The sequence below is a fragment of the Pomacea canaliculata genome, linkage group LG8 (assembly GCF_003073045.1).
Source record: "Pomacea canaliculata isolate SZHN2017 linkage group LG8, ASM307304v1, whole genome shotgun sequence".
Lineage (NCBI taxonomy): Eukaryota > Metazoa > Mollusca > Gastropoda > Architaenioglossa > Ampullariidae > Pomacea > Pomacea canaliculata.
The window spans coordinates 11,730,472-11,756,781 of NC_037597.1; the positions used below are offsets into that span (position 1 = coordinate 11,730,472).

Sequence of the window (26,310 nt, forward strand, 5' to 3'; positions counted from 1 at the left end):
ATATGATGAGAGATAAACACAAAGTACACACGAGTGCTTACGAGTAAGATTTGCTTCTGTAAAAAAAATCAAAATTTATTAGATGTCATTTTACATCGAGATTGTTTGATATTGGAAAGTGAAGCTAGCAATTATAATTTGCTGCACGTCTACACTTTACCTGGGTAAACAATTGATGAGGATTCTACTAACTTGCTTTCAGATGCACTGTCTTCAAGCTGTGTTTTCTTTCATGTATGTTTCTTTCTTCCTTGTCAAAAGAAGAGTTTTATTACATCCATAGTTGAAATCACGTTCTGTGCTTTATGTGCACAAATTTAGTTTTATTTGTTGTGGTTTATGCAGAGGTCGAAGCAATCCTTGCGGCATTGGGAGATTAGCCCTCGGCGTCCATAACAAGCATGAATGCAGCAGTTTTCATAAGTTCTTCAATTTACACATTCAAGTAATAGCGTTGAAATATTTCTCAATTGATCCGTAATTTACGAACATTAAAATACATTCCATATTGCATGACTTGCACAATGACATCTTGTCTCCAACCTATTGTCATAAGTCATGACAAAAAAAAAAAAAAACAAAAGAAGAGAAAACTATATGAGGAATGTATTAAATTTTTACAAATTTACATAAATTATAAACTGAACCCCAGTACAAAATATACTTGATCCTTCAAAACCTAACAAGGTAGATTTTAATGCCATAATGTCATTTTCTTTAGAAGCCACATATTTGCTGTATATATGTTGTTGCCCTTGTCACTTTCACGCAACATAAAGGCTAAATATAAAGCTTTACTGCTGGGAGTTGCATGTTTCTACACATGCAATTACGCCATGTGTGTGATCTTTATCTAGAGGGTGCACACTCAGCTTCCTCCACTGAGACACTCGTGTAGTCACTAACAGTTTGTAGGCACATTTAAACTGCGTGCGAGCTAGCCCAAAGACTATTGGGTTCACAAGGGAATTTCCAAACCCCAGGACCAGTGTGCAATTCTTGATGATCTCCACAACCTGAAGCGACAAACCAGTGTACATAAGAGGTCCCACACACACATATGGTGCCCAGCAAAGAATGAACAACAGAAAAACTATGGCAGTTAATCTTGTTGTGCGAATCTCTTTTTCCATTTGTAGATTTTCCCTTGTAACAATCACAGTTACAGCATGGATTTGTTTTCGGTGTTGCCAGACAGTGGTAAAAATTTTACCATAAAGGAGTGTGGAAACAAGAGTGCAAATGCCTACTGTAAAGTATGCAGCCCAGATGACATAAGCTTTAGGCAATGTGCCATAAAAGTCACACTTTTTTTTTCTGCTCCAGTTGTTCCAACCCATCAGGGGCAGGAAACTTAATACAACAATGTAAATCCATAACACAGTCAGTGTTATTCCAACCTTACGTGGTGTTTTCAAGCGAGCATAGTGAAATGGAAAATGTATCGCAACAAATCGGTCAATCACAATGAGCAAAAGATTATAGAGAGATGCTCCACATCCCAAGATTACAGAACCAAACCAAGTTAGGCAGGCTGTGCGGTTCTGGGTAAGTGACCCTTTCTGCAAGTAGAAGGCGACATACAGAGGGATGGTAAAAACAGCCACAAGTAAATCTGATGCTGATAAGCTCAGAAGCAGATAGTTTGTCAGGTTACGAAGACGTCGAAACACAAGCAGAGATGCTATCACTAGACCGTTGCCGCCAATTATCAGCGGAATAAAGATTAGTTTTATTGTTGCAAATGTGATATTTCCTGCAATATTTCTGCTGTCCTCCACTTGAAACAAAGAATCATTCTCAGCAGACAGGTGCTCACTTTGATTCATGGTGTATGATTAAGTAAATGATCAGAGAATAGAGGTAGAGGGATGACACTGTTGAAGCATATAAGGACAAAATACCTTTCACCAAACAAAGAGCACAGCTAACACATTTTGTAACTTCCACTTTTCAACTGCCCTTCTGCCCAAAAATTCTTCTTTTATGCAATGACTGTGTCCTTCATTATTTATTAAAACTGAAATACAACCTTAAATCTGCTGCTTACAAATGTGTTTCTAGCTTTCCACCTGAAAGCATATTTGTGCTCAGGAGGGTGACAAAGCAACAATAATTCATCTCACATCCATAACAAGGTAAAGCCATATCGAGACGTGACAGATCAAGGTCACCACATGAAAAACTCGTGAACTCAAGCAGCAAAGAAAGACTTCACTTCCCATCTGGGCAATTAATTTTCCTTTAAATGGACCCCCCATCTGTTCTTTATTTACAAATATTCACGTGTTCCTCTACAACTTCATATGTAAAGGCAGCTGGGAGGACTTAGGCTATAAACTTGATAAATTGTGCAGCATTTCTGTATGTTGAACAGACGGAATATATAAATAATAAGTTATACTTTCAAAGAGTTTAAGTAAAAAGTAGTGGGTTAGTGATTTCAACTACACTGCAGAATTTGAATTGCAAAAATGTCACTTCTTGTTTGGTTTCTTCATGGTGCCAAAATGATCTCAATAAACATAAATCAGCTGCAATAACTCTTGTGAAAATCCTTATTTTATACATTTGACAAACAGATGGAAGCTTGATAACGGAGGCATCCGGACATGAGGTGGTCCACATCTTTCTAGGGTAAGCTGTATTTGCACACCACAGAAAAATGATTCAATTAAATGCTTTAATCATTAGGGTTTACAAAATCCATTTCACGTCTCAGTCCTCCACTTTCTGCCAAGGGAAATTTGTGATCACAGGAGGAAGTATGCTGGCATTCTAATGATGAACCTTTAGTGTATTCTTCACAATTTGGTCACGCTGATTTACACAACTTTACTTTATTTCAGTAAAACTAATTACAATTGTTCTCCCTAAAAGGTGCTGATAATGAGAAAAAAAAAAAAAATCACTTAAGGCACTTGCAGTTAAAGCTCTAAATATGTCCCGTATTACCATCTGTATAGCACTAAAGTGTCAAAACAATGCATTAATCATGAATCCACCTCAGTGAGGAAATGGACAGCTAGAAAAACATGCCTGACTTTGATATCATTTGTTTCAGAAATGGTACTAAACCATCCTCTAAAATGAATGGATCCACACATTACCATCATTAAAGTGATATTATATGCACGCACTGCACTATTGCAATCTAAAGGGGATATGCATGTAACTCCAATGTATTACATAAAATGTCAGGAAGTGACATAAGACTACATTTTGATGTATCCCCAAATGGTAAAACTAGGTTTTTACTGGGATGATACATATTCACAATGCAAAGTTTACAGATGTTTATCTTGAATGCCATCTAACAGTCTGTTACACTAGTCCGGGCTACAATAAAGTTTTTTGCCATGTGTGCCAAATGTTGGAGAAAGGAAGTATGATCGTTTCAGATAAACGTGGCACAAAACTGAGGATACAATCTGGGAAAATGCGCTACTGACCGACAGTATGAGATCTTCTGCAATGCTTGCAGTAAGTAAATAAAACTGAAAATATATGTTGCAAAGCTAGTCAAAATTAAGTAAATATGGGCTGGGGTTGTTTTTTTTTAACATTACACGTGTCTAATGCTCTATTTTGATAGTCATTTTTTAATTTCCCCTACTTTAGCAATGTCTTTGGTAACACATTTTAAGGAAGAAAAAAACCAGGAAAAAATGTAAATACCTTCTTATGCATACATTCTCTCATACAATGAAAACTTAAGTCTTGTATCCGACAAAGTGTCAATGACCAACATCTTTGTTCAGTTTTATTGAAACTTATTGTGGAACTGCATAATCATCTTGTGGTAATCCTGCAATTACTGGCTTAACATGAACATACTTTCACAGATGTTAAAAAACTTGTCAACGTCATGCTTTGCTGAAGGAAAGGAGGTGCCCCAGTCAAAATAGACACTTGTGAAACAATCACACATCAAATACACCAGTGGCCTTATACCAATGTATATACCTTGTTACTACATTTGGCATAACCTACACAAGCACGCAGTTCACAACTTTTTTCACAACATCCTAAAATCAAATAAATAATTTCATTAATTCGGCAAACAAAAACCACAGATTAACAACGTGACAATGCTGACTTAAAAAAGGGGTATGCATAGCATGCACGTAGCATCACTGTTATCTAGATATTCAAGCAGGGAGGAAGAAAGAACAGCAGAAGGGCACCTCCTTGCCACAGCAATCCAACCCCACAGCCATGCAACTTGTGCTTCAGTTCTAGCTCACAACTACCCTGCACAGATGATACAAACAGGATGTGACACTCTTGTACTTCCTTTGGGAAAGTCAATCACCTACCAGAGACAGAGTACATAATATAGAGAGCTTTAAGTGGCTCAGACTCATTTAATGACTGCAGTTGTTGGCATCAAAATCTTTAGCTATGGCCCTTAAGATACCAAAAAAATTCAGTATCAGGCATCATAATTTACTTATAGTCAGAAATCCCAACCAACTACAATTGTTTGAAATGTGGCAAGATGCAAATGCCTCATTTTAATTTTCAAGAATCGTAATAAAAGAAAAAAAATATATGTGTAACATCTGAGAAAAGAAACAAGCAGCTCAGCACTATCCCACACACGAGACTAAGCGAACAAGTCCAAGTAAATACTACTACAGTTGATAACACTTATATAACATTATTGCTTAAATCACGTCCCATTTTTCTCTACCCTTATAAGGCTGGTCAGAATTTCTGATTAACAAGCTATGCACTGCCATCAACTCTCCATCTTATGTACTCTTGTATATCAAAGCTGTCGCTGTTAAGAAGTCATCACCAACAGGACTACATAAAGGTTTTTTTTTTTTACTCTGAACCTATCATATATTTATACATGTATACATAATGTAATTTACAAAAAGAAAAAAAAAAGTTAAAAAAAGTGTCAGGAGCAGATCAAGACTTCACTGTAGTGATCTGCTGCTGATGTAGATAAAACCCACCCCTGCCACTCCACTGCCAACCTGGCTACCTGTTGGCACAGAACAGTCATAACATGCACCCACGATTCTTGGACGTGCACATTATCACAAGTGAATGAGGGTATCTGCCCCTGGCCAGCAAGATGCATGGTGAAATGTATGGTGTTTGTGATGGTGTTGTGGATCTGTACAGTTTGATGGTACACGCTGCATGAGCTTTGATGACTGGAAAACAAAATGTCACACAGAATACCTCATAAAAGTTATTCTTCATATTCACAGTAATGGAAACGGAAAAACTTCATGTTTATTAAATGAGCTCTGCACTGCTCACCATGATAAAATGTTTTTTCATAATAAATATTGTTTATAATCATGGGGATGGGTGGGGGAGAAAAGAGGGGATAAGTATGAAAAAGTATTTCACTTATTTCATCTACTATTAAAAAGACCCCCAGTAGAACAACAAAGAAAAAAAATGTTAACAATGTCAAAATAATATAGGTGGGGGCGGGGGGGGGGAGGGAGTGAAGAAGAATGTAACAGCCTCAAAATTTCACCTCCAAGGTGACCTGCTTTCAACCAAATATACAAAACTAGAAAAGGGATAACTACAGATGATATTGCTTGAATAAATAAGAACAGCATAAAAGAAAGGTATACTTTCTGCTCCATCCAGAATTTGTACAATGCCTGCAATAAATAATGTACACCGTTAACTCTCTCAGTCCTTCACATACTCTTATGATGAGGATAAAAGTCCCAACCATCTGCTACAGTTGTTCTTTTGGAAAGGAATAATGATCACCAATGCACAACAAACTTTGACAGCACTAAATTTCCTCCAAGCAAATGAATACACTGAGATGGCTGCTCCATTCAATGATCATGTCAGCATGGCTTCATGACACCTAAGCACTGCCACAAAATACTAGGATGTGCAAGTAACACTACATGTGCTGTCATCACAAAACATGAGATGCAGGAGCGTTATCTTAGCTGGTACCTCATCCGGCAGGTAGAAACATTCATGTGATGGCCAATGGCAAATATCCCCACCACCTCAACAAAGGAAAGACATCGGGCTGTGACAAATCCAGATCTCATGGGTATCTTGTTAAACAATGTCATCTAGGAACAATGTCAAGCTTATGAATGAAATATGAAGATAGTGTTATAACATTTGGTTTCTTAGAAAGGAGAGTTCATGCAAAGAAAGAAGTACTAGGAAAAGAGCTTTTAATTCTGATGTGCAAAGATGGATCAACAAATTCAGGTTCCTTCCTGATGCATTGCACGACAGAAAAAAGATACAATGAAAGAGAAAGAAGTGGGTAAAGGTTCCTTCTTAAGGCAAGATGGATATTAAAGGAAGTACCCGTTCATTCAGAAAACACACAGCTCATTCCTTTGTCAAACATAATGATACCATGCTATGGAGAAAAAATACGACAAGATGACTTGTATGCTCCTAACCTCCGTCTCCAAATGGTTCAAAATAAATATGACTCCATCATACACGTTTTGTACCACTGTGACAGTGATTAATACAATACAGTAACGTGGTTAACAACTTTAGTTAAATAATAACAATCAGTTGGACTAAAACAGTAGCTTTTGTACATACAAATATTCCAGGTACTTACACATTGGTATATAATACAAAACCTCTCTTGCATGATAATATGATATCAAGTATGTCTAAGTAACACCCTTTTTCTAGAGGATTAAAGTTCTGAAAGTGAAGAGTACATTCAAATTTTCAAGAATGTACAAGAAAACACACACGCTACATTAACAGTAATCACTTTGAACCTCCATAAAAAAGAAAGCAACACCATAGAATAATATAACGTCACGAAACATGGTGTACCTACACATGCCTGAGCCGCCATCACCACAATATTTGCATCAGTCTGTTTTTCATATCATAAAATGTGACAAGTGATAAAATACAACTCCATAGCACACTGTATAGTGAATAACTCTGTTTGATGCTTTAATTTTTCCTACAGTGAACCAATGCTTTCAGCTGATGAAAGCATACTTTAAGGGAAAAAAAACTTGCTAAGAAAGTCACACAGTTTTCTTTTGTTGGGAGAATAACTTGGTTCTGTATGGAGTGAGATCAGGATGCCAGTCTGAACTCCATATCTACAAAAGTGGAAAGTAAGCCATGTTTCATAAACTATATGCAGCGATGTCCAGTTCACGAGGGGCTCTCCTCAGATCAGAAGAATATGCAATGCACTAACAATACAGGATAATAAAACCAGTAAACAGAAAGTAAACGAAATAATCACTTTGAATGCAGCTTCACCACAGTACAGCCATTATGCCACCTCATAGTTTAGGGATAAAACTAGACTTTTTTTAAAAAAGGTATGGAGTCCAATGAACGCTATCTATGATCAGTGTTTGGGAGATGTATGTTGTAACTTCTTGTTGGCTTATTCAGCGTCCTGAGGCTTGGCGAGCTCTCTTGTACTCCTCCTGTTGGATGCGCTGTTGGATCATGTAGTTTGCGCGTGTGATGTTGGAGGGGGTGCCTGTGATGGACACTATCCGGTTGCGAGTGCCTGGTGCATATACACCTTTCTTGGATATCTGGATGTTGGTGCCCGTGAACTGTTGGATCTCCACTATACCCTTGCCCCCTGGCCCAAGGATGGCACCTACAATATTCTCTGCAACCTCGATGTCCTGCTTCGTGGTGCCATTAGCTTTGTCTTCAGTAGGACTGTACATACCAGTGCCCAGCCCAAATGAATTTTGGTTCATGTTGACCGTAGGAACGCCAGGAGAGCGATCGGGAGCAGTAGGAAAGCCAGTGGCAGCAGTGGAGTAGTTAGCAGCTGCACCAGAGAAGGAATCACTGAGCATAGGGCTACCTCCATAGCGCTCCCCAGCTGCTATACTAGGTGAGGAGCTGCCAAAAAGACTGGAAGAAGCTCCAGTAGAACCTGAGCTACCAAGACCAGATGATGTGGAGCCTACGGGCCCAAAGAGACTCGCTGCAGAGGTGGAATTGTTGCTAGTGTTGAGAAAACCACTGGAGACAGTCGAAGATGTGGGGGTAGAGGCTGTACCTAAAGGCATCCCTTGCATGCCTTGCATGCCTTGGATCCCAGCTGAACCATACTGCTGACCAGTAGTTGCTGGAGAACCCATTCCCATACCAGACATGCCTGCTGGTGCCTGACCCAAACCAAGTCCCATGCCAAGGATACCATAGGATGCTAGGGTATTCATGGCAGCAGCAATTTCTTCTGTTGCTTGTTCAGCAAAACCAGAGCTGCGCAGGGTCATCTTTAGATTCTCCATTGCTGCACTTGTCATTGGCCCACCACCTGTCATGGCGGCTATATTTAAGCCAAACCCCATATTAAACCCATTTCCATTGACTCCATAGCCACCAAATCCACCACCAGCGAAACTATTGTTGTTGATCATTTCTGTGTTGCGATTCTGAGTAAATGCAGTGTTGGCGAAAGGGGATCCTGTGGGATTAGCACTTGCCACAGGTCCAGTGTAGTCTGCATAGCTGATATTTGGACAGCTTCCACTTTGTGGGTCTTCAATGATCTTACTTAAGATCATGTCTATTGCCTTCTTATTAGCTTCCATCTCACCTGCACACAAGAAGTAACAGTTTTCATTTATTATATGCAAAGAGGCAATCCGGTACAAATAAATTAACACCTATGCCAGAGCCATGCATTTCTGGACAAAAATTTTATTCAAATTTCACAATAAGATGAGAATGGCAACATTGTGCGCTTGTATACAGGCCTGTTGTAAACAATGACAACAAACCATCCATGTGCTGTAGACAAATTATATTGTAGCCGAGTGGTAGGGGGTTGTGGAGTGACGACAACAACTTCCAACACTCAAACAAAGGCAGGAACAGTCAGCAGGTATACGACCCTTTAATACATGGGCTAGTATAATGGCCACAGCTGCATCACATCGCCATAAGCTCTAAAAAGTCAGGGCTGTCCCTTCTCTGTCACATGTCTGTGCTCCCTCTCTGATCTACCGACGTCTGCTCTCTCATTTTGTCTCCACTCTGCCCTTATATACCTCTTGGAAGGCTAAACTTCACGATCCTCCTATATGGTCGGGGCAATTATCAGTTTACCCTAGCCAATCACTGCTGACCATGCCTCAGCAGATCCTGCCAACAACAAACAATCATTTGCGGGCCCTGCCAAAACTAACAACCATGCTGGACTACCGGCCCTCTACAATATTAACAAGAATTATTCTCAGTCATCCACTACACTAGTCAAGTATTTAACACACTGAAGATGTGTGTTACTGAAACAGGTGTTATGATGACTATCGACAATAAATTAATCTTGATCTAGACAGTGTAATTACAACAAATAATCACATTATGACCGTTTGAAGCAAACATCTAGCTAGGACACAACTCGAGAAAGTGTCATCTGTAAAAGGTCAAAATAAAAAGTTCCATGTCCTGGTGACTGTATGGGTAGTGAACGAAAATGGTTCCCCATGTCTACAACATAGCATGTACCTTGTATGTAGTAAAGTCCAACCCTTTGCCTCCCTTCCCTAACAGATTAGGTACCCATGTCTGCTAGGTTGGCAGGAGGGGTTTTTCAGTCACTGGACTGCACGGTCCTAATGCCATCGATTGCTTAAAGTTGATTACACTAACACAGTCGATGGAACCTTTTCAAATTATATGTATGATTTAATCATATGATAGGCTTTCTCATATTAACTAAACAACAGTCTTATCATATTAATTGTAAAATATTGCAGTTATTTTAAGCATACAGTCCTGATTTGATTTCTTCTGTTGATATATTTTTTACCTTACCAGCATGAACCATTCAATTTTAAACAGACTCTTGAAATACTTTTAGGACACACTGCTTAAACTTTAGGTTAAGTTAAAGGACTAGAGAGGGTGCATTGTTTTAAATAAATGGGTAAAGCTTGTTCCAAGGTACCATTTCCCCAAATCTAGATGACTCCTTTTTCTGCTCTCATGATGTACATCTACAAATCTAGATGACTTTCTCTCTTCTGTTATCATGATTTACATCTACAAAGATGAACATGCAACGAAAGATGAAAATAATCATGACAAAATAATAATAACAGGATATATATACCACATTTCCCCAACATGGAGGTGAACTCAATGCACTTAACAAGATGTAAAGGGCAGAACTTAATGATGCCATATGACAAAGAAGGGAATCACAATCAGGCAATCATACAAACACATATGCACAGTTGTTAGGAACATGAAGGAACACAGAGAGAGGGTGGAGCAATAGTCAGGGTAAACCAGTTACAATAGGTGTTTCCAAATGAGGTTTTTTTTTTAAAACTAAAGAAAGGAAAGCATGGAGTGTCTCACTGCATGGAGAGAGGCAGTGCATTTCCAATACTGGGACCAGCGAAAGAGAATGGACAATGGATGGACCTTCCAAGTCTGATATGTGAGACAGTGAGAAAACCAGCGTGTGCAGAACAAACTGACTTGTAGGCTTGTAGGGTGACACAAGCTCACACAGAATGGCATGAGGCCATGAGCAACACAATAACAAACCATTTTGCCATTTTGAACTGATGCGAGCCCAAGCTGGCAGCCAGTGCTAAAGTGGTGCACCATGGTTTGTCTTAGGTTTGTGGAATATGATGTGAGCATAATTGTTCTGAACTCTCTGGAGCTTACTGAGCAAGTGGTCAGGAAGATCAACAAACAGAAAGTTGCAATAGTCAAGCATAGATAATACAAATGTCGACATAGCCTGCTTGTTGGAAACACCTGTGATGAGATATCTAATGTGGATGATCCTACGCAGTTCAAGAAAAGATGCACTATCCTGATGTCTGTGTTGTTGACCTCTTTCTATGCACAGTGATGTTTGTACACAAGTATTTCACCAACACAAGGAATATTCACCCACATTAAATAGTTTTGCAGGGGAAAAAGAGGAAATAGTTTTTTGCACTAAGATTTACCCAATTAGAAACACCTGTTGAAGCCCACTAGCCGCTAAAACATAATAATAAATGCAAAATTTATAAATCACATACTCACACTTCTAAGATGCAGCATGCTCTTAGCACTTAAGAACAAGAACGAGACATGGGCAACATACAAAAGGACAGAAGAACAACCAACAGCATATGAACTACAGAAGGATAAACAACAGAAAGCACAAAGAGGAACAAAGTGACAAGACTGAGAGTAGCGTGATTTTGCAAAAGAAGATGACCATTGAAGAAGCTATAAATAGAAAAGGGGGAAAAGGTGTAAAAAGGACTAGCATTGTATGAACTGTGTTAAGAGTAATGTTTATTTACACTAGATTTGTTGCTTTGCAATGTAGCCAAATCAAAATTTTAAAATAAACATGTAATTGCTATGAATTTTGCTTATGTGGTACCTTTGTAGGCGCCTACAAATGCTGGTTAGTTGGTTCTGTTTTATGTCATGCAAGCAACTAAGTGCTACAAATGCTGGGCTTTAACAAAGTAACTATCTCGAGAGAAGCAGAAACATCACATAAAGATCATACGCTATTTCTGTAGATGTTCTTTAAATCTGCTTTAATATTATATTTTTAACTGAGCACTTCTTCAAAATCATTAGCTGGTACCTTTCATGTTTGTCATGTTTCAAATAATTGTTATTGAAAGTTATTTCTAATGCAGTGACTCCACCAAATAAACACCTTTTAAAAATTATTTTATAATTCTTTACTGCAAATACAATAAGCTGTAACTGCAAACCCACATTTTATTCTTCTGGGTAAACATTAAAGGGTTTTAATCTGGAGAAGTTTTAACGACAAAGTGGCTTTGACAGGGAGCAAAGTTGTGTTTACATTTGAATCTGCATTTACTTGCAATCTTCTTGACCTGAATTAATATGTAAACATCAGTATGATCACATATGCAGAGACAGCTGGCAAATAGCAGCCGTTCTTTCAAGTAATTTTTAAAAATGTTTACAAATGTTTACAAAATTATGGCTCTTGAGTCATGGGAATTGGGCAAAGCTAGCTAGTTCTAAAGCACAGCAAGCTTTGCTGATGATAAATTGCATGGGGAAAAAAAACCTCTTCCACATCTGTAAAACATTCGTGCAACAAAAAAGCAAACTTTAAAACTTAAACTTTACCTGCAATTGTCACACATCTCTCAGGTAGATTAGTTTCCTTAGACTTCTGTGAGATTTGTACATAAGCTCCACTCTCTTCTTTGATCTGTTTTATATAGTTGCCGGATTTCCCAATGATCATGCCTGCTGTGCTGTTAGGTACTAAAACCTTTATCTGCAGAAGACCAAAAAAAATTGTTGAAAGCAAGGAGGCCTAAGAAACAAATTTTAATATTTGGAATGTACAGTTGTAACCAGCCCCAGCTTATGAGATATGATGGTGAGGGCAAGGATGCGTATGTGCCAATGTGCAGAGGGGTATGTGTGACAAAAGTCTCAGCACAATGATGCATGACCAACTGCCCTCAGCTGATGTTTCAGTCAGCAAAAATAAGGCTAAATTATAAGCAGCTTAACTGACATCAGAGGGTTGAAAGAGATACGCTCATGCTCCACTTGGCCTAACAGAAGAATAAAAAAGCATACAAGCAGCAATATAAAATTGTATGTCACCAAAATACTGCAAACATTTTTGCCATCTTGAACAAGAAATGTGTAAGTATTTTACAGAATTCCATTAAATACTGCAAGGGACAAAATAAGATAACTAAATTACTACATCAATTGATAACTGTCTATATCACGTCCTACAATATACACAGTAGGGAAGCAGCATACAAGAGTTGGCATTCGTTTTCCTCAAAGTTGACATTTTGGAACAAAATCTTTAAAAAAAATTAAAAGCAAAAATGATCAGATTTTTTAACGCCACAAATGAACAATTTAAAAAAGTCAAACTAATAATTTTATCCTATATTCATGGTTCTCAGACACGCGAGTGACAATGACTTACTGTGCAGAAAAGAAATGCCAAGTCTTCCATGAAGCATGAAGTGGGAAATGAAGGGATGATGATGAAAAATGGTTGAAATACCTCAATTACCTGTCGATGCCTCTCATAATTAGTTTTGGCATCTTCAGGTTTAGGACTAGGATCAGGTTTTTCTCGAATTTTCTCCATGATGAAAATGTGAACTTTTCTGACAGCCTCAGCAGGGCCCATGATCAGACAGACTCGTTCTGTGGTGCCTGGAAGCAAAAAAGTGGTATGGTGTGATGTGACCAGGATAGCCCCTCATGCAAATAGGCTAGGACCAGAAGCATCCATTCTAAGCCTCACGCTGGTGAGAACTGTCTTTTGAACTGCTGGCACACTACTGGTGTGGTGGCCTCGAGGTCACTGTCTGAGGATCAACAGTTGTATAACAGGCAGATAGCAAAGAGTGCTGGAATGATTCAGAAGACTTGGCAGAAAGGTGACGATGAGTGTGGATGAATGCTGGAGTAGCCTGACTGTATGCTTAACGACTTTCTGAAAGAAAACTAAGTTACGTATATTTCACAAAATGGGAATTTAACACAGACTGAAGAGATCAACACGTTTGTCTACAGTTTTCATCTAGCTGATAGTGCCGTCAAGCATGATTACTGGCACTGTCATTTGTCTTATTAAACATGACAGCCAGGCTCTTGAACAGGCATGTTCACAGAATGAACTGATCTCATCCTTGCAATGTATTGAAAGTCTACAATGTAAATGAATCTAAATGTAAATAAAATGAAATAAAAACTCATAATATATCAAAAATCAAGACTGTATCAGTAAATGTATAGCAGAGCCACATGTGGAAGGGCTTACCTGGGTAAAAATCATTGGCTTTGGACATTTTCACTCTGGCTCCAGCTTCTTTTTGTACCTGGGCAATAGTCTCCCCTCCCTTGCCAATGATGGCACCGGCGGCAATACTGGGCACAAGGATTTTTAGGTGAATGTTGTCCCCTGCAATTTGTACCAAGTTTTTATTGACCAAGAACTTTTTTTCCAAATATTATCTATCAAATGCAGTATCTGATGCTGAATGGATTAAACAAATATAGCAATTAATGTATTAAGCACAAGCTTCTTCCACAATGCCAGAAGTAGTTAGCAACTAAGCATGACTGGCATAATGACCTTGTAAAATATGACTTAAACCTCGGAAGGAACAGGAAGATAATCTCGAAAGTTAAACGTATAACAAAGCACCTACATAGTCTGGCAATAACCTACAGCAAAAGAAGAAAGCTGAGATCAATAGACTGCATAAGCCCCTAGACCATCAAAGGCCAAACATGGCCTCTAAATTATGTGCAACGTGCAACAAAGATGACAGTAGGACTGACAGTGCTTGAGCTGATACATATGCAGACAATTATTTACAATACAGAAATTTCTCAACAGTTTAAGAGAAGCTAGTATTGTTTTAAGTGTCCATTTTTACACTACCCTGCACATCACAAGCCACTCTTATTGTTTCTTCCAGTGAGTACTGGAAGACAACTTTGATGAAACTGCTTGGATTATGTTCCAGAAGTCCTGAAATGTACTGTTTCAAGTTTTGTAATAGCATATGAATACCTACTTGTGTGAAAAATCACACCTCTTTAGAATGATAAAGACAAATTAATACAGTTTTCCAAAAAATGTCAGAATGACAAAAACTGTACTATGCACTCTGAATATGATGAAAGGTGCTATGAAGAGTGTCAGACTTGGATCCACAAAATGAATCCTTCACACAGCAAACATTTTGAGACACTGCAGCAATCTCTTTCCATGCCTATTTGACATAAGCATACTGTAGGCATATGAACCATCTGTACCACAAGATGATTCCTTGAAAAATAAATGAGAGACAGTAAGGAGTTGACCATCATGAAAAATTTCCAAAAAATACTGGCTCCCTTTCTGATGTGATAAAAGAGCCAAATTTTCAAGTGCTATCTAATCTTAAAAACACTGATATTAAAAAAAGACAGGGGAGGGTAAAGACAACACAGCAAAAACAAATAATATTATGCATCTTTTTAAAAACCCAGCTTATTAATGAAACAAAAAACAAAATATTGCACAAAAAATGATGACATGAATTAGTCAGAACAAAAATGAAATGACAACTTACCATCTTAGTCAGCAGTATGGTATGAAACATGCAGCACAGCATGGATGATTGGGAATGAAAACAAAGAATGAAAAAAGCAGATGTTCAGATGTTCACTGATATGCAGTAAAACCCAGAAGCAGTTCTGTGAGATGTGGATTTTTTCAGAATGTCTATTCTACTCTCTCTTTTTTTTAAAAATTATTTGCACAGAAGATGATAGCTCAGACACATAGCCTCCCCCCTAACTCTTCAAAATCCACGTTGGGCTACTGTTAAATATGTTTGCAAACTAATATGTTTAGATGTAAACAGATTAGAAAGCAAGTTTTACTGCTTAACTGATTATGTACAGCAAGCTAGGAACTAAATGAAAAGTAAAAGAAAGGGATGCAAGAGAATATGTAAACAGAAAACAATCACTGCTTACTTCTGCATTATTCAGGACCACTTACAATATTTTTAATGTACACTTAGATCCACCCCTCCCCCCAAACTCTGCGGAAAAAAAAAAGAGACAAAAGGTATCTGACAGTTTGGTGGAACAAAAGAACCTCACCAATGCAACCACTATCTCCACACTCTGCTCTAAAATTCTTATCAGATGCCTTATTTGTTGGTATACTACTGTTTTTTAAAGACAACTTTAGGCAATCCTAAAAGACTAACCTCATGCAATATTAATGTGAGCATTTGCAGATTCTCTTTGTTGTTATTTGGTTTATTAACCAGGAATTATTTTTGTCTTAACGATTAAGATTCATGACATAAGACCTATTTACAAAATAAAATTGCAAAACAGACTCTCTATTTAGTTCACAGAAGGAATCCCTGGACATCTGGACACGGTATTCTAGTTTGTCATAATGAAATTCGAAAATGATTGCTTGCAATATCTTTTTTAAAATAATGGTTACCAAAATAGGATGTGCTGTCATTATAAAAAAAATTTGCTTGTGGCCAAACCATCCAACTTTCTCACATTCCAAAATGAACCATTGTTCTGAATGAAGTTGGTAAACATGCTATAAACTTCCAGAAAAGGAAAGTATAAAATCTTTTCTTTTTCAAAAAAAAAAAAAATGCTTTTTGCAGGACTGGCTCTTTTTAGAAACTGAATAGAGGTTCTTTGTCCTAATACATCTTTTCTACTGACTCACATTATTAGCAGCCATTTTATTTAAAATCTACTGCTATATATGCATCAATGGCCATGCACACAGATAATCAGTGTATTATTTAACTGTTTTGAAAAAAAAAAAAAAAAAAAAACGGAACAAAGACCTGGAAAAAACCTGTAGAGTGGGGAGATGGTGAAGGGTAAAGCTATGCACAGTTAACGGCTACGTGAAGCATACTCATGCATACACCCAAGGAAAATACTGCTGGAACCAATATGGAAGCTAAAGGTGTGAACAACATCCATCTGCTTCCTTTTCTTGTTGTCTATGCTCAAAGCACCCTATTGACGGACAATATTAAACACATTTTTTAAAACCTTTTAACCTTAATAAGCCTAAATCTAACTTTCTGATTCTATAACTTTCTGGTACTTTTCTATGAAATATTTCTAAATTCAACAGCTCTTGATATATAAACAAAATAAAAACAAAGCGGGCAAATATTACAACTTCTGTGACACCATACTACCATTTCTGCAACATAGGACAAAAATCGCTGGTGGAAACTCCCATTAGTTGAGTCCCGAAGCAAACGATGCTAAGAAAAGCAAATGAGTAACAAAACCTGTCAGCAGCACATCCATACTTTATGCCTCTGCTTGGTCAGAGGGAAGCCAGTCTCATGTAGCTTATACTAACCAGACAGTTCACTTTCTTGAGCAAGCGAGGAATCCAAGTCCGCTTGTCGTTCCGAAAGATGGGTACTTTCTGCAGGTTAGACAACAGACAGTAGGAATTTTAAGATCCCTCCCCCCACTTCTTGTAATTTACATGTAGAAAATTCAAGAATCTTTTTTTCACTTAAAAAAAAATTTGGCCAGTCTCATCTCTCCTGATCCTGTTACACTCCACTTCCAAAATACTGTTTTTCCTGTTCTTGTAGAAGGCATATTTCTTAACTTCATTATTTTACTATTCACCCCCTACGTACTCTATATGTTACCTATTTTATATAGTCTAGCACTATTCCCAGTTTTTAACTCCTTTTTAAGACCAAGGAAATAAACTCTTTTACTCCACTCCTTCAATTCTAATTTGGGGGAACATTATGAATAGAGTTTAGTTTACCTGCAGATCAATAGGGCATAAACATTTGATCAGTTGAGTTTATATTATATGATCAAAAAACAGTTACTGCAGTTTAAAAAAAAATGTATTGAACATTTTCATGCTAGTCATGTTACATGCAAGGAAACTTGGAGAAGCGAATGTTCAGTAAAAATTCTATTTCTACAAAGCTGTGATCAAAAGGGAAGAATATATTTTCTTTTCTAAACTGCAAAACAGTTTTGGTGGCAGGATAAAGACGTTTCAGTTGTAAAAATTCAGTCACAAAAATTGAACCATAGTTCTAACTACTGTCACCATCACATGTGACAGTCTTTAGACACTGAAAATTTTCATGCATGCACTCATCACACACATGCAGATTTACTAAAATTAAATTTTATTCCCATGACAAACTACCATTTAAAAACATTTTGTCAATCCAAAATATGAATGATGAATTCAACAGATTTCTGAAAGCTTGTGGAACAGGTTAACAGGCTTGCAGTCACCTAATGAAAACAAATTTGTTTTGAAAGCCCAGACCAGAAGGATTTTGCAAAATCATATAATGACATTCACATTCTCCTGCCAGCTTGTTTTTCAAAACTTAGCCCTGCAGACACACTATCTGATGCCAAGTCAATGAGAATTTTGGAAGTTATGTATGATAAACCTCAAATAAAACTGATGCTATAATGAAAATGGGACGAGCGCAAAGCAGTAACAAGAAAACTTAATGAAATGTGAACTGATTAGAACTAGGAGTCATTTGTGACCTTTCTCTACCCCTACCCCTAACCACAATTTAACAAAAAATTCTTTCTTGTTAATTTCATTTTCTTGAGATAATAGACATGAAATGATAAGGTCTGAAAGGTTTTTATGTTCACAAGGATGATGAAGCTGAAGAAATGAGACTGACCATCTCACAATGGAACACTATACAGTACATAATGTTGGCATGACTGATACAGTGTTGGGAGGGAAACTTGGGGGAAAGGGAATGCAAGGGAACATGATAAGACATGAAAACTAAATCAATGCATCAGGGATAATGTAAAAAATACACACAAAAGATGGAGTGTACAGAGTGAATTCAGCAAAACACAATCCCAGCCTGTGAAGTTTAAAACAAACTGCTATCACCCATGAAAATAACCAGTAAACCAGCTGTGATCGGTCACAGACTATGCTATTATTTCTCCACATGCGGTGTCATTATTCTGACACAAATTTGTGAATGTGTAGCATCTATTTTTTCTACTGTAAAAGATAACAGGCCTATGGACAAAGAAACTCTAGACATATATTATGTTATGAACTAAATAAGGGATCTCAGCAGAAACTGACAACACACATCTAAACATAATATAATATTTAAATATATATTCACTTTGTGATATTTTTAAGCAAGGATTAACTTGTGCAAAGACTGAGTTCACTCTGCATAAACTCCTTCCATAATGCTAATAATCCATAAAATAAATTATGGATTACAGACTGCAACAGAAAAAAAGAGCTGAGCTTATCATCACCAACTTTACCCAGAGGCAACCTGAACAGGCATACAATAACTGAATAAGAGATATACTCTTATTTCTTAAAGTCAAACCATGTGGTTTCCTCATAAAATCCTCATAAGACTATTGAATCTTTACACCTGTCTGTGCCCACCGTATCTCATACTTATGACCCACTCAAAAAACAGCACTATGCGTGAAAGAAACCTGAATGATGCCCTAAGAAATCAGAAAAAAGCATGCCTTCCATATCCTTAACCTATTGCATCTGCAACCATACAAATGGTGCACAAATTCAAGTCACTGAATCCACAATCCTTTGACTGCACCCTTCAAGGCAATGGTCATGGTTCAGTAATCAGTGAACAGCTTTAAACTGGTGATGCACTACATCTGCTGCCTACCTCCTTTTCCTGTCCCTGATGTATAGCTTGTATGGGAGGGGCCTGCACAAAAGCCAAAAACAGAAATGCACACATGACACAATATGTATCCACGTCTGCTCACAACCCTATCCCTATGCTGCCCCTAGCAAAATCTGAGTGCATTTGGCCATATGGCAAACAAAACTGTTGTCCAACACTCCTCCCTTCTTTGAAAAAAATAAAATGCTTCTAGCTCCACAGCACCTCAGGATGCAGTTCTGTCATTTTCCTGAAAGTATATTGTTTACACCAAAGGCAGGTTGTAAAATGATTCCACATCCCGATAACTATACTGCACAATGTGACAAGTAGCAGCGCAATGTTGGTGACATAACTGCAAGCAGCTGCAAGTTCAATGCTGCAGCATGCAGGCAGATTAGTCATGATGTGAGCAGCAAACACAGCAAGGTCACCAAGGTCTGATGTCATAAGAGAAAAATCATGCAATATTCACCAGTCACTAAAAAAAAGGGTACCATTTCCAAGCTAAGGACACTGCTTTGTGTAATGACTGAAAAATATGGGATGGAAAAATGACACAATTTTTTTAAAACAAATTTAAGCACTATTAAGTTTGGGTGATAATGATATGATAAAAAAAATCACCTTAAATGTTATTTTGACATGCTGCAAACATTTCTGATAAGACATGCTAAATCAAATGGCAATGAAAATGGCTACACAAACATGAAATATCAACACATAAGGTGGACTGTAACATGCTGTTGAACATAAGAACACATATTATGAGAAATAACAGATTTGTGGATGGCTAAAATGAGATATTTTCATTGAAAAGATGATAAGCTTTCGCACCAAATGCCATTGCATCATCGCCATATGAGAAGACATCTCGCAGAGCCATTTGTTCACTAGCAGTATGGATTGGCATCCGCTCGCGATAAGCAGGTATTTCTTCCAACAACTGGCTCACTTTACACACTGCTGGTAACCTTGGGTCAAAGACTGGCCTACAGTTTCTGTGGAAAGGAGCGTCAATAGTATCCAGCAGAAAATTAAAACAAGTGATGAAAACGGTGACACGTGGGCAGCAATCGAAAATCACTGTTAAACTGGGCCGGTGGGAGTGGGTGGGTTTCGAATGCGGTTCTCAAACTCCGAGACCGGTGTATCATGCTACATGGGTCTGCACTGCTCACCAGCAATGACACCAAAAGCAACGTAAAATACGACCAAGATCACCATATGGGAGAAGATGGTAGCTTTCAACAGCAATCAGATTTCCTTCCACTGAAATCGGGCAAAAGTATTCAGGTCGGTCAGCGTCATAATTTTCTGCGGAGAGTATCGTGTCCTTCGCGGCTTATGGCGGAGGTGACCGATGGAAGAAAAAAACAAACACGCCTAAGCCCCCAAAATGTCACTAAACTATTAAATCAACATTATTTAAATTGGACACACTTTCTTTTGTACTCGAAAAGGAGTTACAAACTGTAGAATAAGATAAATATGTACGCTTCGTTAAAGTTTCATTTTCGACACATGTTCGTACATGAATTCTCTCAGCTGGGATCCAACCATAGACACTTGCAACTGCATCGACGAAGTCCCGTTTACTTTCTGCCGATTAATCAACAGCAAAAATCACAGCCTCATACAATTCATTACTCTACCTGGGGCATTCCTGTGATGATTTTGTACACTGAATATGCAACTGGTATCAAATTCCAAAAATTTTTTCGTAGCCAACGGACTTGTGCCGGCTGCCCTCTGAGCCGCCATATTGGCTGAAGGCAGACATCTATAAAGCTCTAATTCCTTCATCTTATAGAAAATATGTCAATAAATCATGCTAACCTCCACCCTGGTTTGATCTCTTGGTGACCCCATTGTTTTCATCGCCATCCAAAGGCCGTTTTCTTGAGTCAGAAGTGTCCATATCTGACCCATTCATGCCGTCGTAGTTCATTGCCATCGTACAACTCGCCCAGTTCTCGTGGGGTAACGTAGCAGACGGTAGATGAGTCACGAGACTTGTCGGAGCGCATCCAAAGTTCGTAGAAACGTGCTGCTCGATTTTTGTTTGGTTTCTAACACAAAACAACAGTATAAATGAAGATGCATAACATATATAGACTTCAAATGGAAAAATAAATGCTATTCATACAATAGCAAACGTTAATCAGCTACTTTTATCAATCGATCAAGGAAAGCCACGCCCCTTTTCCATGTGCGAGTTTTAACCACTTGCACGTCGATCCTTGACAAAATAACGATAATACCAAGGTAGATTATGTTGAGGTAAATAACTACAATAACTTAGTTTAGTTTTATTCACAGTTAGACTTTGACCCACAACTCGTAGAATATTTTTCCCCTTTCTTTACCTGTCTTCTACTACAAGGTATACACTCTGTACGTGTGATTGCCGACAGAGCGCGATTGATGGATTGAGTGATTGATTCTAGCTTTTCGCGTCAAGCGTAACCAATCATTGGAATACCATTCCAAATGAAATTTGTTCCAAAAGGATTAAAATTCTCTGGGACTTCCCTACACAGGTTTATTTACTAACCTGTAAAACATAAAAATGCAGCTTCCTTCCTTTTCTCATCCTCATTAATAACATAAGGTAGTCTTTAACTGTTGTTTTACTAAAATAAATATAAAATTTAAAAATCATACTAAAGCGAGCTTTGTTTCTGATGTTCACGAAAGTACTTCATCGTGCAGTTTTCAGTACATCCAAGCACAGCCGAGGTACTTTTGTTATTGCATAAATAAAAATTATGGAGTGTGCATGTGCGTGTGAGAGTGAGACATCACCATGCAACCACTTCAGGCAATTGTGTGTGTGTGTGTGTCAGTGTGTGTGTCAGTGTTATAGAAAGAGGTGTGGAAGAGAGAGAGAGAGTGCAAGCGAGAAAGTGGGATGGTATTACGTATGTGGAGGTAATTTAAGGGACATATAACCTCCAGTGTGAGTAGCAGCGTCTGCAGGTATGGGTGTGAGTGTGACCGGTATTTGTCGAATAAACGACGACCATCATCAAATCAAATTCGTAAAAGTGTACTATCAACTGGAAAATAAATGATTTCTTATTCTCCGTGTATATAATTCAGACCAAATCTCTATTAACATATATATCGGAATATATATATATATCGGAGTAAAATTCTAAAGTCAGTTAACGCCGATCATTGCAATTCATCATCCTACTCAACATTTCCTTCAAAAACTTCTTTAAAACCCTTCTACACCAACGTGCGCGCGCACTCTTGTTTACACGCAGGTTCACACGTGGGTATGTAGAGAGGGAGAGAGGGAAGGGATCTGTGTAGCTGGCTAGAGAACCTAATAATTGTCACTTGCTGAAATTGTCCGTGGCTGAAAGGTACGTATCAAAGTCTACGGAAGGTCACAAAAATCGTGTCACGAGTGAACATCGGCGCGCAGCTCTCTCCTTCTACTACCTGCGCTGAGAAACTGTGGAGGGGGGCGTGGCCCGGCCCTGCGCAATATCCACACGTCTCGCCGCACTCCCAGGAATCCCGCTCTCACCTGTTCAGCGCAGTCGACTAACGGTGGCCACGCTCTGTGACGCAAAGCCCACAGCCGCAAGCCCTTAGCTACCACAACATATCGACTGCGGCAGCTTTCTCTTATCATGCTGCGTCAGCAGTTTAGCAAGCCGCGCCGCCTCGCGCGTGAGTTGTTATATAGCACAGTGGTTCTCAAAGTTTTTCGGACCGCGGACCACTTTACTTAAGTAAAAGCTATGGCGGACCACCAAGACCTAAGTAAAAAATATGGCGGACCACCAAGGCCTAAAAATCACTCTGTACTATGAATTTCACATTTAAATTGCCGCATTTGTTTCATTTTAATTCAAAACAAAATGTCATTTTGTGACATTAGTATAGTAATACGTTGACATAAAACTACGTATACATAGTTCTTTGTAATTAAAATGTTAAAAGGAGGAATACGTCCCTTTAAACATCACTTTGCTGACATATGATGACTGTCAGCCGCGGACCACCTGACTTATGCCCGCGGACCACTAGTGGTCCGCGGACCATACTTTGAGAACCACTGATATAGCACACGGTGGGTGGGGAAGGTTGGCGAGAAGGAGCGGGGAAAGATGCATGGTCACGTGATCACAGTTTCACTCATTTTGAAGCTTTATTCTGTATCTGTCACTGCATGTCGTTCTCTGCTGGATCTTCCACATTCGCCGCTTTTTAAAGATCCGTTTTTTTAAAGTCTTGTAGAGTTAAATTTGTTTTCCTTCTGGCTGGATAAAGTTCAGTGTGACACTGTTCCCCACATCTGTGTGTATACCCGCCCAACATTTGTTTTCGCTATGCATCATCATACAGAAAAACATCAAGCAATACAAACATCATCATCCGCAGAAATAAGTCGACAATATAGACGTCAGGATTGTACATGGATACGTCTACGCTGTCGAAGCTTTAGTCAGAGGGAAAACTGGGATCACGTGTTAATCAGACTTATCTGTGGATAAACGAGACTTCACATCACGACCCTTTTGTCATATTGATGACCTCTTGTTGTATGTATGTCGTGAATGGAAAAGTAACGGCAGCGAGGAGATTGGAGGAGGTGGTGGTGGTGGGGGATAATATCTTGCACTTGAGCTTTACATATGCAGAAAATGCACTCCACTAGACCTTTAATAATCGTTGCTGAAGCTGCTCAACGATGTGTCTCCGCGAGCAGTGATGTTGCGCCTAGCCTAGCCCCACTGGGGGAGCATGTGCACTATCACGTGCCTAACCTAGCGCTAGATGGTTCCCCTAGTGGGGCTGCTCGGCGTGTGCAGATTGAAGGCGAACCACGTGCTGTTACAGCGAGCGAGTTGCCAGAAAATACCATTTCTTGAAGCACCTCTGGCCCGCGCCAGCCTCCCGAGGTCTGCGGCAGTCAATCATGAAGATCGATCCAAATTTGGAGTTGCCGGGTGTGTGCTGGGCGGAGGATTTGCGGGAAATGGGGGAAATGAAGTGAGGGAGGGGGAGGTAATAACTGAGCCTGAAAATAATTTAATGTACATGTGTGTTATGTGTTTAGTGATGTATTTTTATTTAGCACCCTCATTGATCTTCTTAAGTGATCGATAAACGGTTAGCGGTGCTATACTGTCACTCACGTGACTTCCAGGAAATCTTAAGTTCGCTTTAGGTTATAGACGGCTTCCCAGAGTCTGGTGTTCAGGATGATTTCAGGTGGTCCAAACTTCTTCTCTGACTGGACTGATCTCAAGAATGTGCTCTAGGGTCTGTTTCTTAGAGTCGCATTCCCAGCCCTCTCTATCTTAATATATATAACAATAAACAAAGAAATTAATATAAAAATTAAACTTCACGTCAACACATCACACTTGAGTTAATAACAGACTGCGACTACAGTTCTTCCTTCAAAGTATCTACTGTCTCACTATACACTGCAATGACAACACGAAGAAGCCTAAACTTTGAAATCTTAACAATCGAAACTCCAGCAAGGAAGCAGAACTGACAAGAAACCTGGCGCCTGGTCAAAGAAGCCAGCCAAAGAAGGAGGGAGGTAGTGGAAAGGTAGAGGGGGATATGCACTGAAAGCCATAGTTGAGAGCCGAAAGCGCCCTGCCTTAAATACCTTTCTATCTGTGCTTCGCTCAGACATTTGTTTGAAACGACAAAACGGTGAAATCAAGTTTCTAGACATTCTGTATCAGTGCTTGTTCCCACGCTTTCGCTGCTCCTATACAAGATAGATAAAGGGCTACGTGGCAGATAAATGTACACAAACACGACTGTTAATCTGGCAAATCTAGAAGATTTACATTTTAAGATGGATTGTCGTTGTTCTTCCTTTAAAGTGATAAAATGAGTCTTCAAAAAATACAATTACTTTTTATTTTAAGAAAGCGAGGGTTGACTTTCTGTACCACGTGATCAGTGACAACCTACGTTCCGCCAACGTGATTAGGACCCACGGACAGAGCTTTCGGACATGTAGTGACCCACACAGTGCAACCATGAAACCGCGAAGAGACAAACTTGTGTAAAACTTGTCAGTTGTCACTGCACAGATAGCTGACAGGTGTGCCACTGTCAGCAAGCTAGGACACGTAATAAAGAAACACAATTGCACTTCTGTGGCGGCATTGTATCTTCTGCCTCAGACACTCATCTTTTCCCCCTTTCATCCAATGTTTGCTCTCTGATCCCAAATCGAGGCAAAACCTACACAAAAGACGGTCTTTCATAAATAAAGTGTGTGTTTAAGTCAAAGTGGGATTGAATAACCCATCAGACACTCACAGCTTCGCACTCCCTTCTTCTTGTGACGTCACACACACCTCAATGTTTACACGATGTTTACACAATGTTTCCGTGGGGAAAAGTGGCCGTTTCCGTTACATTGTGCACTAAAGTGCATCTACCTAGGGAAGACATCGGTCTTGGCCTAATAACGTTCAGAATGTTTGTTCGGTGAAGAAAGATCAGAGTAGAGTGCAGAATGGCAGGCAAGCCCCTAGTTAAGGGAAACAAATGGAGATGCATCACCGAACTGTCTTTCGATCTTTGTCGATCTCTGTTTTACGGAAAGAACGTCCAATGTTGGAAAGGAAACAACTGGTCAGCAGGTCTTCCAGATGCTCCTTTGGACTTATTTAGTTACATCCATGAACATTTCAGTGCTCACTCAGCTGCAATGATAAAAAATCTACAAAAACTACATCAGTGCCCAAGGCACCATCTACCAAAATGTTTTGGAATGAACCAGTACAATGAGGGATGCAAATCTTGTATGTAAATCTTGGCTGAAGTACTTCCCTCTGGATGCGGCAAATGTTTATAATCGACTTTTTCTCAAGTATTTTAGTTTCCTGCCTCTTTATCGTCCTTCCTCGGTCCTCAAAGTACCCAACCGCCTAAATAGAAACATATTCTGGGAAATACTTTGAGTGTAGCAGCTCACGTGACTTTAGCAACTGGTTAGATTGCTCACAATCCTAGCTAATTGTCAGGGTAATTCTAGTTGTTTGGCCAGTTCCATTGTGAACGCATC

At 38.9% G+C, this 26,310-nt stretch overlaps 2 protein-coding genes and 1 long non-coding RNA gene across 7 annotated transcripts; 1 reads left to right on the plus strand and 2 right to left on the minus strand.

Annotated features, from left to right (window-relative positions):
- The first annotated feature begins 27 nt into the window (after window positions 1–27).
- LOC112569783 lies at window positions 28–5,484 on the plus strand. Its single transcript, XR_003100531.1, has 3 exons — window positions 28–234; window positions 2,583–2,637; window positions 3,065–5,484. It is a non-coding gene; the product is annotated as an uncharacterized LOC112569783 (long non-coding RNA).
- On the minus strand, window positions 193–3,065 carry LOC112569782 (histamine H2 receptor-like). The gene has a single exon (XM_025247684.1). The coding sequence runs from the start codon at window positions 1,827–1,829 to the stop codon at window positions 795–797; it is 1,035 nt and encodes a 344-aa protein (XP_025103469.1). The 5' UTR covers window positions 1,830–3,065; the 3' UTR covers window positions 193–794.
- Window positions 3,726–21,240, minus strand: LOC112569780 (RNA-binding protein Nova-2-like). Of its 5 annotated transcripts, none has more exons than XM_025247680.1 (7): window positions 21,081–21,240; window positions 19,242–19,283; window positions 16,907–16,975; window positions 13,805–13,945; window positions 13,049–13,194; window positions 12,127–12,280; window positions 3,726–8,581 (listed from the first exon to the last, which is right to left on the minus strand). In XM_025247680.1, the coding sequence occupies exons 1-7, from the start codon at window positions 21,196–21,198 to the stop codon at window positions 7,404–7,406; spliced, it is 1,848 nt and encodes a 615-aa protein (XP_025103465.1). In that variant the 5' UTR covers window positions 21,199–21,240; the 3' UTR covers window positions 3,726–7,403. The 5 variants fall into 5 exon arrangements, with proteins under 5 accessions (XP_025103465.1, XP_025103464.1, XP_025103466.1 ...); XM_025247679.1 differs by having other exon boundaries at window positions 13,040–13,194; XM_025247681.1 differs by lacking the exon at window positions 19,242–19,283 and having other exon boundaries at window positions 13,040–13,194.
- Window positions 21,241–26,310: the final 5,070 nt, after the last annotated feature.